This window comes from Onychomys torridus, chromosome 17, assembly GCF_903995425.1.
Source record: "Onychomys torridus chromosome 17, mOncTor1.1, whole genome shotgun sequence".
Taxonomy (NCBI): Eukaryota; Metazoa; Chordata; class Mammalia; order Rodentia; family Cricetidae; genus Onychomys; species Onychomys torridus.
In genome coordinates, this window is record NC_050459.1 from 16573888 (window position 1) to 16585183 (window position 11296).

General features: G+C 45.9%; 1 protein-coding gene across 1 annotated transcript; it reads left to right on the forward strand.

Moving 5' to 3' along the window:
- Window positions 1-9178: 9178 nt before the first annotated feature.
- LOC118569175 (tubulin alpha chain-like) lies at window positions 9179-10563 on the forward strand. The gene is given in 4 exon segments (XM_036166901.1): window positions 9179-9193; window positions 9570-9770; window positions 9772-9957; window positions 10447-10563. Coding segments are annotated over 4 exon segments (519 nt in total).
- The last annotated feature ends 733 nt before the right edge of the window (window positions 10564-11296 follow it).

Sequence of the window (11296 nt, forward strand, 5' to 3'; positions counted from 1 at the left end):
TGGGGGTGATCTCTTTATTCTGGCCAGTTTGGGAGGCCCGACTTGGGATGACAGACTTCTAGAAGTCTGCCACACTCCTTGCCACTCCTCAGTGGCTCCCTGTTGCCCACTGACCTTATGTCCATAGTTCTTTTATAACTCATCAGTCAGTGTTCCCCCCACATTCAATCAATTATTTGCAGCTCCTCAAAAGCACTGCACTCCACCATTCTTGCCTGGAATGCATCTTATGTCTCAGACCCCAGCTCATTCCTACTCTATTGGTAAGCTTCTCCAAGCCATTAGCCCCTCCAGGAAGCCTTTCTACAAGTCTCCACTCACCCTCCCAAATAGCTGGTGGGATGCTCCAGGAATCCAGGAGTCTTCCCTGTCTTGCCTCTGTATCCTCACACCAGGATGGGTCCTCGCTGTACCTGTCTCTGTCACTGGCTCCTTAGCCCTTCCATGCTGCCTTGTGGCAGCTTTCCCATTACTCTGGGGTGACAAGGGAGGTACCTCCATTGATGAGGGAACAGAGACCCAGAGAAGCAAAGTAATTGCATATGGCCAGAAACAGAACGCGTCTCTTCTGCCCTGGGCTTCAGATCCTTTTCTAACGCAACCTGGCTCACAGCAGTTGTCTTTAGAGGCCACATACCTTAAGAGGTAGAGAGTCTAGTGAGGAAGTTAGGTCACTGGGACTGTGTCCTTGAACGGGACAGGCTTCAACACAGGCCTCAGAGCAATAGACCAACCAACCATCCATGGATCAAAACCTGTAAAACTGTAGGCCCAAAGAAACTTCTCACTCTGTAGAGTGATTATCTTGGGTATGGTGTATAGTAATAAAAAACCTGGCTGACACATGGAGAGATCAAGATGGTGGTTTAGACACTCAGATTTCAAGAGTGATCACTGAGGCTCATACCCAAGGTCAGGTCTGGGTGCGGCATGTGGAATGACAGGAACCTCCAGAGCAGCAAAAGGTAGAAATCAAGCAGGCCCCAGAGTCTGCCAAAGAACAAAAAGGAGAGAGTAGTGAACCCCAAAGGAAAGGTATGGAACGGGAGTGCAGCTGAGCAGTAAAGCAGTTGTTCAGCATGTGTGAGGTCATGGCTTTGATTCCGAGAATGCAAAGAAAGGAAATAGAACATAAAGGGGAAAATGTAAACCAGTTCGAGGCAGGAATTACGAGTACACAATGAGTAGAAACAACCCACTTCTCAATGCTCCCTAAGAGACCACTGAAGACACAGCTGTCATTTGACAAGTGCTTAGAGAAGCTACCCAGAGACGAGTGGTGGGTCTCTGTGACTCCTCCTTTTACCCAGCACACGGTTGTGACCTTTCACTGTCTCAGGTTCTGCTCTTCCAGATCTGGGTAAGGAAATGGGCAGGTCAGTGGGCAAGTGTATCTCCAGACAGCGATGGCTGGATGAGACAAGTCTGTCTTGGCGTGATTCCTTGCTTTTCTCTTAAGCTATTTGGGAGGGTGAGTGGAGACTTGTAGAAAGGCATACGCTTGACTGATATGTAAAATTAAATTAATTCTAAAATAAAAATATTTCTTTAAAAAAAGAAAGCCTTCCTGGAGGAGCTAATGGCTCGGAGAAGCTTACCAATAGAGTAGGAATGAGTCAGAGGTTGAGATGCAAGATGCATTCCAGGTGAGAACGGCGGAGCGCAGCACTTTAAGGAGCTGCAAATAATTGATTGAATGTGGGGGGAATACAGACTGATGAGTTATAAAAGAACTACTGACATAAGGGAGCCACTGAGAAGAGGCAAGGAAAGTAATGATGTATTTGTATTTAAATTTAAGGTATTATTTGGTACCAGAGGTCAGATCCAAGGCCTCATGTTTGATAGAAGAATTCACCAACACTGTTACACCTCTAGTTCAGCCTTAAATCTTAGAAACAGCATGTGAGGAGTCACATGTGACACACAGTTAAACAGCATTGGCCTCACCTGTAAGCTTCTTATAAATACAGAATCAAAGCCAGGCATGGTGGTTCACGCCTTTAATCACAGCACTTGGGAGGCAGAGGCAGGTGAATCTTTGTGAGTTCGAGACCAGCCTGGGCTACAAAGCAAGTTCCAGGACACCCAGGGCTGCTACACAGAGAAACCGTGTCTCAAAAAACAACAACAAAAAGAAATACAGGATCATAGGCCTTATTCCAATCTATTGAATTAGGGTTCTGTTTAATAAGGTCCTTGGGTTATTTGTGTGGCTTTAAATTGATGGCATATTTCTGTAATCTGAGTGAGCAGAGGAGGAGGAAGTGAAGAAATGGTGAGACCATTCATCTGGTCAAAGCAGAGTCCAAGGAAATGGTGCTGGATTGGGATGAAGCAGCAGTGGGTTAAGCTAGGGAAGAACCACATCTTAGAAAGGCACTGAGAGGTAGATCAGTATCTGCTTGCTGAGGGATGGACGGGATGTGAGCATACAGAAGAAGCAGATAACCAAGACATGTAGGCTCCTCACAGAGATGATGGAGGGATCATTGTACCTGTCTGTCACTAAAAAAAAATCCAAGAAGGCTCCAGAGAGATGAGGGGTATAATCAAGGACATGCAAGACTGCAGGGCTCCACAACCTGTTGGGTCAGTGCTTGGATCCCCTGGAGCTGGAGCTGTTGGTAGTTATGAACCACCCAAAATGGGCAGCGGGAATGAAACTCTAGCCCACCACAATAGCAGCAAACACTCTTAACCTCTGAGCCTCTTCTTCGGCAATGCCACTTGCCTTTAAATGAGTCAGTGAGAATCTCTGCACTGGTATTCCAAATGAAAGTGTATGGAGACATCATGGCTTTTTTTTTAATACGGATATTTGTGTTTTAATTTTACATATCAGCCATGGGTTCCCCTGTCCTCCCCCCTCCCGCCCCCGCCTTTCCCCCAGACCCTTCCCCCCATTCCCATCTCCTCCAGGGCCAAGACTCCCATGGGGACTCAGTTCAACCTGGTGGATTCAGTACAGGCAGGTCCAGTCCCCTCCTTCCAGGCTGAGCAAAGTGTCCCCACATAAGCCCAAGGTTCCAAACAGACGGCTCATGCACTAAGGACAGGTCCCTGTCCCACTGCCTGGATGCCTCCCAAACAGTTCAAGCTATTCAGTTGTCTCACTTATCCAGAGGGCCTGATCCAATTGGGGGCTCCACAGCTTTTGATTCATAATTCACGTGTTTCCATTAGTTTGGCTATTTGTCCCTGTGCTTTTTCCAATCTTCGTCTCAACAATTCTCACTCATACAATCCCTCCTCTTTCTCACCAATTGGACTCCTGGAGCTCCATCTGGGGCCTGGCCGAGGATCTCTGCATCCACTTCCATCAGTTATTGGACTCAAAAAGACAAACATGGTATGTACTCACTCATAGGAGGATACTAGATGTAAAACAAAGATGACTAGACTCCTTCTCACAACTCCAGGGAAGCTACCTAGAAAACAGGACCCTAAGAAAGACACAGGGATCGCCCAATGACAGAGAAATGGATGAGATCTACATGAACAACCTAGACATGAGTGGGGGTAATGAAGGGCAAGGTTCGAGGGAAAGAGAGCTTAGGGGAGCAGGGGATCCCAGCTGGATCAAGAACAGAAAGGGAGAACAAGGAAAAACAAACCATGATAAATGAAGACCACATGAGAACAGGAAGAAGCAAAGTGCTAGAGAGGTCCCCAGAAATCCACAATGATACATCCTCTGTAGACTACTGGCAATGGTCGAGAGAAAGCCCGGATTGACCTAGTCTGGTAATTGGATGGCTTTTTTCTTTAACTTATCTTTAATCCTTTTACTTTCCCAATTCAGATGCTCCACTTTCTTGTAATAATCAAAGCTCTGAGTTAGTCAGAGTCTTGAAACTCAGGAAGATAGTGAACTGACCAAGGTAACCCCATTTTGCTTTAGTTGACTGCTTTTTATATGCTCCACCCAAGGACCTCCTAACCCTGCTAACAGCATCCTGCTGAGCAGAACCCTCTAATCTGCCACCCCTGCAACTCCAAGTCCATTGCTTTAATAAACCGGAGCTCTTTAAATCTTTGTTAACAGACACTTTTGAGACTTCGGACCCTGGGATGGTATAATTGAGGTTTGGAGCTTTTACAACCTGCCTCTCTCCAAGGTCAGGAGACTTTTTGTCATGAGCATGCTCTGAACTGACAGAAAAGAAAGGACTCGATCTGTCATTGAATAACATTCTTCTGTGTCTCCCTTGGGTAAGACATCTGTAGGCCCTAGCGAGATGGCCATTCAATACTCACCTTCACTCTGGGTCTCTCCACTGGTGAACTGTTACAGGGGAGGCACCCCGGGACATTCCAGGGCCCTGTGCCTTCCACACCAGGGCTGGAGACAGTCCTAGAATGCCTGCTGTTTCTTGGCACAAACAGTCCTTCCGGTCCTCCTGGGAGGTAGAGTCTGATATATAGGCTATTATCTCTGCTCTGGTCTAACAAATCCTCATGGGGATTCCTCTCTGGCACCTTCCTCCAAAAGTCAAGATGTTGCCGGAAGTTCTGGTTGGAAATTTGTTGTTGTTTTTATTTTATAATTAATTTTACATATCAGCCATGGATTCCCCTGTCCTCCCTCCTCCCAACCCCTCACTGGTTGGAAATTTTTATGACTATTTCTGTGGATGGCCGAGTGGCTAATTGGACAGTCGAGTTTACCAGTTCTGTTTCAGCCATTGTTCTGGGCCTCTCCACTTGTCCCTGATCCTCCCTGGAGACCAGAGAGCCAGCCTTCTCTCGGAGCTCACTTTGGCTAAATGGCAACCAGAAACTGACTGAGTACTCTCCCTTCTCCCCTCTGGGGGAGTTCCTCTGCCCTGATCACCTACACTAGGAGGGACAACCCAAACTTTTTTTTTTTTTTTCTGACAGGGTTTCACTCTGTAGCCTTGGCTGTCCTGGATCTCACTCTGTAAACCAGGCTGGCCTCAAACTCAGAGATCCACCTGACTCTGCCTCCCAAGTGCCAGGATTAAAGGCATGCACCGCCACTGACTGGCTCTCTTTTTTCTATGGCTCTATTAATGGGTATGGTAAACAACTCTCTATTTCCTCCCAGTTCCACCATATTTCCCCTCTCGTCTCCTAAATCCTTGTCTTCTTGGTTCTGAGACTCTTGGGATTACCTTCTGATTCCTCCAGACTCGTCCCACTGGAGTACGCACTTGGCCCCTCCCCCCTCTCCTTTGTCTCACCTGTCATTCTGCTCACTCTGCAGTTTAATTCCACTCAGACATGGGGACGGGGGTCAGCCATTTTAAACTGGCTCCTCTTCAGTGAATGTTGGATAAGTTTCACCTTGGGATTTAGTGATGACTATGGAGTCATTCCAAGAGAAAGCTCATGAACTGGCTTTCTTAGGGTGCAGCTTGGCCTTTGGCTGGGTCTTTAGACCCCACCTATCCCTCGAGCTGCCTGTCTCGAGGTTATAGGGAGCCCTGACAGCAGACCATTTCCCCTACATTGATCAATGGTTAGCCCTAACATGACCCCTCCCTCCCACTGATTCTCACGCTCAGCCAGCATCCCAAAGACCTCTTCCTCACTAACTTTTTCTCTACTTCACGCCATCATCCTTCCCCTCACAGTAAGGATGAGAAGGCAGCCACCCCATCACGCCTCTCACCTCAACCTATCTCATCTCCACTATTCCCTGTGGCTTACAGTCTGTCATAAGCCCAAGCCTGGCCAATTCCTGCTTCCTGCTCTCCTCCTTAGAGAAGCCCATCCAGCCCAGGTACAGACAAAGAGGAATGCTCACTCAGTCCAGGTTCATGTGTCCTCCTCTACAGCAGGACTCTGTAATTGGTAGACAGACTCCAAGTACCCAAATCTCTAAAAATCCCAGGGCCTGGCCTCTCTGAGTCTATTCTAAAAGCCCACGTACCCACTTGGGATGATTCCCAACAAATGCTTTTGACTATTCACCTCTGAGAAATGAAATGTATTGAGATTTTCTTGGCCACAGCTGCCTGTTGGTAGGGGAAAAAAACTGGAGGTTTTCCCTTCCACCCACTCCAAATGGGACCCTAATATGCCCACCAGGCAATTCCTTGAATGCTTAATGGGAAGCTTCAAAACATACATTCCTTTTGACCCTCAAGAATAGATAGGCTCTAAATGTGGCTTTTATTATCCAATCTTCTCTAGATATCAAGACAAATCTCCCAAACCTTGAGGGTTCCACGGGGCACTAACACAAACACTTCTCAGCTTCTAAAAGTGCCAAAAGGTTTCCATACTTGAGATGCTGAGAAATAAAAGCAGAGCACAGATTGCAGATGGGGCAGCACAAAGACAGGCTAAAACCAGGGCTGCTATCTTCAGAATCGGCCCATTCGGGACCACAGGATGACCTAGTCTAGAGTGTAAACCTTGACAAGAAAACAGTGAAAATAAGATAGCACCCACTAGAAAAAAGACCAATGTGATTACTGTAAGCAAAAAGGGTACTAGAAAAATGTATGTTTCTGCTGTCACAAGAAGGTCCTGGTCCTTCCAGCCACTGGGGTATCAGTAATGAGTCAGATGGAAGGGCCTCTGCTCACCTAGGCATCCTGGAAGCCTTGATTACACCATCTATAGGAATCTATTGCATCTAGTTTCTAGTGGATAATGGAGCCAAAACCCTGCTAGGTCTGCTTTCCCAAAGGAAAATTCCTATTCAGGGAGCTACTGATAATCAGAGACCACCACCTCATATCTGAGTGCACCAGGAACCTAGGTCACCAGCCACAAGTAACTGTGAGGGAAAAGTGAAACCACTCAAGTAGACCACTTCATGGGCAGAAACAAAGGTTTATTGGGGGGACAAACTGCCAAGCTGTTCCCAAGAACAACAGACAACAGCTCGGTGAAAAAGCAAGCAGGTTTTGTAATAGTTGGGGGCAGGGGTTGGGTCTTTGAGTAGATGCAGGCTGTTCAGATGAATCAGGAACTAGACACCCTTGCCAGAGGTAGTTGACCACTGGGGGCAGATAAGGGAGGTAGTAGTTTTCCTGATAGATAGAAACTGCCTCATGAGATTGCTATGGAATGCTGAGTTTAGGTTTCTGTTTACCCAATAACAATCCTATTTACCCAGTCCTTCTGCTTAGGAAATTATCACCAGCACCGCACCACCACTGATGAGGCCCACTTTGGACCTACTGGTGATGGGGGAGTGCAGACCATTAAGCCACCACAGAAATCAGGGTAGAGGTTCTTCAAAGTAAGAAATAGATCTATCACTATGTAATCTAGCTATAAAACTCTTGGCAACACACTCAAAGAACTCTATATCCTACTCTAGAGACACCTGCTCATCTGTGTTCATTGTTGCTCTGTTTACAACAGTCTGGAAGTGGAAACAACCCAATGTCCATCAACTAAGGAATAGACAATGAAAGCCTGGTACATGCACACAATGGAATACTATTCAGCTACCAAGAAAAAATTAGGAAGTTAGCAGATAAATGGGCTGAGCTGGAAATTATTCTGAGTGAAGTAAACCAGACTCATAAGAAAAAACATGTTTCCTCTTGTGTATGGACATTAGCTTTGAATCTTTAGACACGTGTTTTATTCTGAACAGCCATAGAGGTCATGAACTTAGCAGAGGGTAATGGGGTGTTATTAAAGGAAGGAGAAATAAAATGCAGTGGCATGAAGGGTTAAAGGAAAATAATGGGCCAGGAAAGGTTGGGCTGGGGTGGGGAAGGGGATGGCAGGGGAGAAGTGGGAAGAGTGGAAAGAGAGAGTGTGAAAAGAAAGCTATGCAAAGTAGGAGAAAGCAGGGAACACATATACAGAGAGATACAGCAGGAGTCAGAGTTGGGGGAAGGGGGCGTCCACAAGGGTGTTTCCAGCCTGAGTGTGAGCAGCACCAGGCTGAGGACAAAGCCTCAAAGAGGCAGCATGCTAGTACGGTCTCTCTCATTCCTCCCCCTGCCTGACCCCAGCTTCTGAAGTGAGCAACCTCTTATCGCTGCCTATCTGCAGGCCCGAATCAATGGGGCCTGCTGATGTTCGGTGGCAACACTGAGAAAACTCAACATTTCAAAGAAAAAAGGAAGGCAAGTGCAAACTGGGCTAAAAAGTGTGTGTGTGTGTGTGTGTGTGTGTGTGTGTGTGTGTGTGTGTGTGTGTATGGGTGTTTTGCCCACACATATGTCTGTGCACCATGTGTGTGTCTGGTGCCCAGCATCTGATTCCTTGGAGCTGGAGCTCACAGATGGTTGGGAGCCACCATGTGGGTGCTGGGATCCTAACCCGGTTCTCTGCAAGAACAGCAAGTGCTCTTAATGACTGAGCCATCACTCAAGGACCAGTTTTTGTTTTGTTTTGTTTTGTTTTTCCTTCTTTACAAATTTTCACTTTTATCTTTGGGATTACAATATAATTACATGTCTCCCTTCCCTTTCCTCCCTCCAAACCCTCCCACAGACCACCCCACACACACACATCTTGAGCTCTTTTAAATTCATGGTCTCGTTTCATTAATGGTTGTTACACCTGTACATGTATATGCATATATCCTAAATGTAACTGACTCATTTTGTATAATGTTCTTATGTGTATGTTCTCAAGGCTGACCATTTGGTATTGAATAACCAGTTGGTCACTTCCCTGGAGAAAACTCTCTCGCCCACTCTCAGCATTCCTTAGTTACCTGAAGTTCTCTGAGGCCTCGTAGGCGTTTCCTTGACTTTTGCATGTCATATTGTTGTCCTCCTTCAGCTTAAGTGTGGGCATTCCTATTGGTGGAACTCCATGGACATCGCTTCTGAGATCATCAGGAGACACAGTTTCACAGAAAACTCCACCCCTCTGGCTCTTGCCATCTTTCCACCTCATCTTCTGTAATGAACCCTGAGCCTCAAGTGCAGTTGTTGTTTGGTAAATATATCTATAAGGACCAGGATCCACAACTCTTCAATTTTATTGGTTGTGGTTTTCTGTCAAGGTCTCTGTTGCAAAGAGAAACATCCTTGATGAGAGGTCAAGACTACACTTATCTGTGGGCATAAGGGCAAATATTAAGACTGTAGTTAGGGATTGTGCTGGTTTGGTAAAGTGGTGGTTACAGGTTCTCCAAGATCCATGACTTCATTAGCCCTAAGAAATCAACTAGGTTTCCCTTATAAAGCATATTATTGAGTGGGTCTTGAGTTCAATAAAATAGGAGATGGTTACCACCAAAGTATGCTTCATTCATACAGCATCATTAAGGTTATACCATGCTGGTTGTTATTGTGGATCATAGGCATCATAACTGGGTAGAACTGCTGATTGTTTCCCTCCTTCAGAAGCTTGCATAGTGCATTCTGATAGCATGAAAGGTAGTCCTCAGCAACAGGGACTTAACCTTCCACCTCTGTGGTAGGCAACAAAGGTAATAACAATAGCAATAGTCTACTGTCTTTATTGGGGGGAGGGTGGTCTCTTGGAACAGCCCTAACCAACAGCTCAAAAGAGGGCTTTTCATGCCTGGTGATGGGGTTTTCTTAGGTGGTCTTTGGCTCTTGGAGGAAGGTCAGCCCTGAAGAGGAAAAACCATTAAAATTATATATGCACAGTTTTCTGTAGCAGAGATCACCAATGCCTGCTTTGAGCCAACCAACCAGACGGTGAAATGTGAGCCTTGCCATGGGAAATACATGACTTGCTGCCTGTTGTACCATGGGGATATGGTACCCAAAGATGTCAATGCTGCCATTACCACTATCAAGACCAAGTGTACCATACAGTTTGTGGACTGGTGCCCCACTGTCATTAATTAATTAATTAATTAGCATTAATTACCAGCCTCCCACTGTGGTACCAGGTGGAAACCTGGCCAAGGTCCAGAGAACTGTGTGTATACTGAGCAACACCACAGCCATCGCTGAGGCCTGGGCTCACCTAGATCACAAGTTTGATCTGACGTATGGCAAGCATGCCTTTGTGCACTGGTATGTGGGTGAGGTCATGGGGGAGGGGGTGTAACATGAATCTTAAAAGGTCTTATTAACAAAATCAAACCGGGAGCCAGGTATTGGGGTGAACGCTGGAAGATCAGAGAAACGGAACCAGGCACAGCTACCTCACCTTGCCAGTTCCTCAGCTGATCCTGTTTCCTCAGACTGGAAGCCTCTGAGTGCTCATCCGAATGAATCTCAGCTGAAGTACTGCTAAAAGCCTAAAAGTTTAACCAGCCTCTAGTTCCTGGTTTTCATGCCTTAAATACCTTTCTGCTTTCTGCCATCACTTCCTGGGATTAAGGGCATGTGTCACCATGCCTGGCTGTTTCCAGTGTGGCTTTGAACTCACAGAGATCCAGACAGATCTTCTCCTCTGGAATGCTAGGATTAAAGGTGTGTGTGCCACCATTTTCTGGCCTCTATATCTAGTGGCTGTTCTGTTCTCTGACCCCAGATAAGGTTATTAGGGTGCACAATATTTTGGGGACCACAGTATCACCACAAGGGGGAGTTCTCTGAGGCCCATGAGGACATGGTGTCCCTAGAGAAAGATTATGAGGAAGTTGGTGTGGATTCTATTGAAGGAGAGGGTGAGGAAGAAGAATACTAAATTAAATGTCACAAAGGTGCTGCTTTTACAGGGCAGTTTATTCTGTGCCCGTGCAGAAAGCTGTGGTCTGACCAGTTAATTTGTAAATGGCAATGTGTGCTCTTATACAGCTACTGACTTACGATTTGTCATAGACCTAAGCCGTCCATTTCACTGATGGGTTTTAAATAACTTTCCAAGACATCTTTTCTGTTTTACCCTCCATTCTCTTATTCTTATCTATCTATCTCCCTCTTCCTCCCTAGCTAGAGTCCTCCCCTACTTTTCCCATTTCACCAACCAGATCACTTGTACCCTGATATTCCCCTCTCTAATGCTCTATCACACCCTACCCTGGCGAAGGTCCCTGCTCTGTTTTTTGGTTTTTTGTTTGTTTGTTTTGTTTTGTTTTTTTACTTCCCTGGTTTCTGCAGTTACTCCAAGACATGTCCTCACATCTGAAGATTTGGAGCTGGGACTCTTCGATGACAGAACATGAGACCTTTGTCTTTCTGGGTCAGGGTTAATTCACCTTTCTAGTTCCACCTATTCACCTGTAAGAGTCATGATTTCACTTTTCCTTACAGATGAATATATTCTATAGTATATGTGTGCAACATTTTTATTATGTATTGGACAGTTGAAGGACATTTAGATTGTTTTCATTTCCTAGCTATTGTGAATAATGCAGAAATGAACATGGATAAGCAAGTATCTGTGGAGTAGAGTGTCGAGTCCTCTGGGCATATGCTTT